General features: G+C 34.2%; 1 protein-coding gene across 1 annotated transcript; it reads right to left on the bottom strand.

The window, feature by feature from the left end:
- Positions 1–433: 433 nt before the first annotated feature.
- Positions 434–823, bottom strand: Tsp_09750 (transcriptional enhancer factor TEF-4). The gene has a single exon (XM_003374361.1). It carries the CDS (start codon positions 821–823, stop codon positions 434–436), a length of 390 nt encoding a protein of 129 aa, XP_003374409.1.
- Between the last annotated feature and the right edge of the window lie 1,532 nt (positions 824–2,355).

The following is a 2,355-nucleotide window of genomic DNA, read 5'->3' as shown; positions in this document are numbered from 1 at the left end:
CCCTTTTTTTTTTATAAAGAACCCCGCGGTGTCTTTTTTTCCGTTTCCCTAACGGCCCGGGTTAAAATTCCGAAAAATCCACCAAAGATGTTTTGTGCCAAATTCCTCCTAAAAAATCCCTTTTTTCAAAACTTCCCCCCCAAATTTTAAAAAAATAAATTTTTTTTTTTTCGAAACAAATGAAAATTTTTTTTGCAAAAAATTTAAAATTTTTTGATTTTTCAAAAAACCCCAAGGCATAAGCCTTTTGCTGTTTTTGCGGATTTTGGAAAGGTGGGGGGGTTTGAAACCAAATTTCCGCTTTTTTTTGGGAAAAGGGTGGCAAAATTCGAAAAAAAATAAAAGGGGTTTGGGAAAATGTCCCCCGCCCCAACCCAAAAGGGGTCGGTGGTGGGGGAAAAGCGCCCTTTTAAAGTCCCCCATTGTCCTTTTTCTAAAACCACCAGGGAACGCACCCCATTCTGATACGTGAGTGTAAAAACGAAATGCGCCGAAGGGGTGAAATTTTGGGTATTGGAAAATTTTTTCGCACATAAAAAAGGGGGGTATTCGTTGAAAATGCCGAGTGCTGTGCAATATTTTGTTGTTTCGGGCAAGTCGAGTTTCCTTCATTTTCGGTCCATTTCGAATAAATTGAAAAAAGTTGTTTCAATGCGGGTTGAGATGTGCATAAAATCTTCCAAGAGTTAGTTTTCCACTGATTTATCTCATTCAATCGACCATTAGAAAGGAATTTTTCAAACTGTCTCTGCCAATTTTTATCAGCACCTCCATGTCCTATCGTATGCCGTCTGCACGTTTGATTCTTTGGAAAACTAATCATATCATTGAATTCTATGCTGTTAAGAAAATTCACTCTTTTAGCTTTTAGCTTTCTAAGATATGGTGTTAGGTATCTTTTACTGCGTTAAAGGGAGTATAACAATAACAAAGTTAATATGCTTAAAACTAATGTTTAACTTTTTTCCATTTGCATATTGTTTGTGTATGTTGTTAAGAAGAGCATTTAACAAGATGTCTTGCAATATTTGAATGTGGCTTTAAATAAGTGGTTTTCTTAGTCAATAACATTAATGATTCTTCAGTTTTGCATTTCATCGTTCACATAATAAAATAGCATTCGCAGTGTTGAATTTTCTTTTAATTAGCTTATGCACCGTTCCGTTTGATTTGTTTAGCTCAGTTAGCTGCGTCAAGCTTTATGCCCAGCAGCATTTTACTTCCTGCTTCATAGTGTACTTCTCGCTTACTCCACTATTGGTAATAACGGAATCCATTTCTGCGTCCTTTTCTCTTCATTGCCATCCAGTCCAGAAAGTCGTATCCATGAGAATTTCAGCAGGCAAATTTCGGATGATGATGTCTGATCTTGTTTCGCTCATCAGCTAATAAGCCTCGAATGCTAAGCACTGAACTCAAACGCAAGACCAAAAAGGAAAATAAATTTGACGGTTTAAATTCCATTTTTAATAATCATTTTGAAACAACATTTAGTTTTCATTTTTCATTTTATCTACAACTGATGCTCAACTTTGATTTAAATTTTTGTTGCACCAATGCCTTTTGTTAATGTTGACAGAAGATTATTAATCACGCACAAATGCTGACATCAAACAATGCGATGTCCACTGCTGAGTGAATTTGAAGTACCTTTAAGCGCTTTTCTGCTTCGTTGGTGCTGTTCATCGCTTTCTTTCTGCTTTCGAAGTGCTTCACTTTTATTTATCCATCCGATTTTAAAAATATTGTTCAAAAGAAATGTCAGCCAACATTTGCTTTCACTTGTCATATAAATTACCTTCTTAGCTAACAATTAAATAAGATTTATGGCTAAGGTTCTTTTCTATTTGTCAGATATTGCTCTGATGAAGGCTAGTTGAAGGCTATTGAAATACAAATGGAAAGTCTAAAATTGGTAAATTGTCTACAGCTGCAGTTTTCAGCTAAAACTAGGAGTGGTGATTGCTGAATGTTAGCATCGAAATACTTTTCTGATTTTACCTGCCTGTTCTCTGAAAATGTTTCTAGTTGGGAAAAGAATTTAATCTTTTCAATCTTTCTTTCCCTCCTGTTCACAAGAGTTATTGTTTTTCTTCTTATGTTTTATTTTAGTAAGAAATAAAATCTGGACCTTTGTTTTTTAATAAAAATTTGTGGTAATACATTTTGTGTAAATTGTATAAAATTTCTCTTTCAATATCTAAAGTAAACCGACTACACATTGAAGTTACAATTCCTGTATTATTACGTTTCAACATTTCAAATCAAAAATATCTGCTGCATATTTAAAATTCTGTTGAATTTACCAATAAAACTAAATCAAAGAAATTCATCTTTTTTCCGCTCGGCTGCCTT

Source organism: Trichinella spiralis (genome assembly GCF_000181795.1).
Source record: "Trichinella spiralis strain ISS 195 chromosome Unknown Scfld6, whole genome shotgun sequence".
NCBI classification, from domain to species: domain Eukaryota; kingdom Metazoa; phylum Nematoda; class Enoplea; order Trichinellida; family Trichinellidae; genus Trichinella; species Trichinella spiralis.
This window is presented reverse-complemented; position numbering and strand designations above follow the sequence as displayed.

Bases quoted from the DNA above. Each gene is read 5' to 3' on its own strand.
- Tsp_09750 (XM_003374361.1), bottom strand. From the start codon at position 823: ATGATTAGTTTTCCAAAGAATCAAACGTGCAGACGGCATACGATAGGA.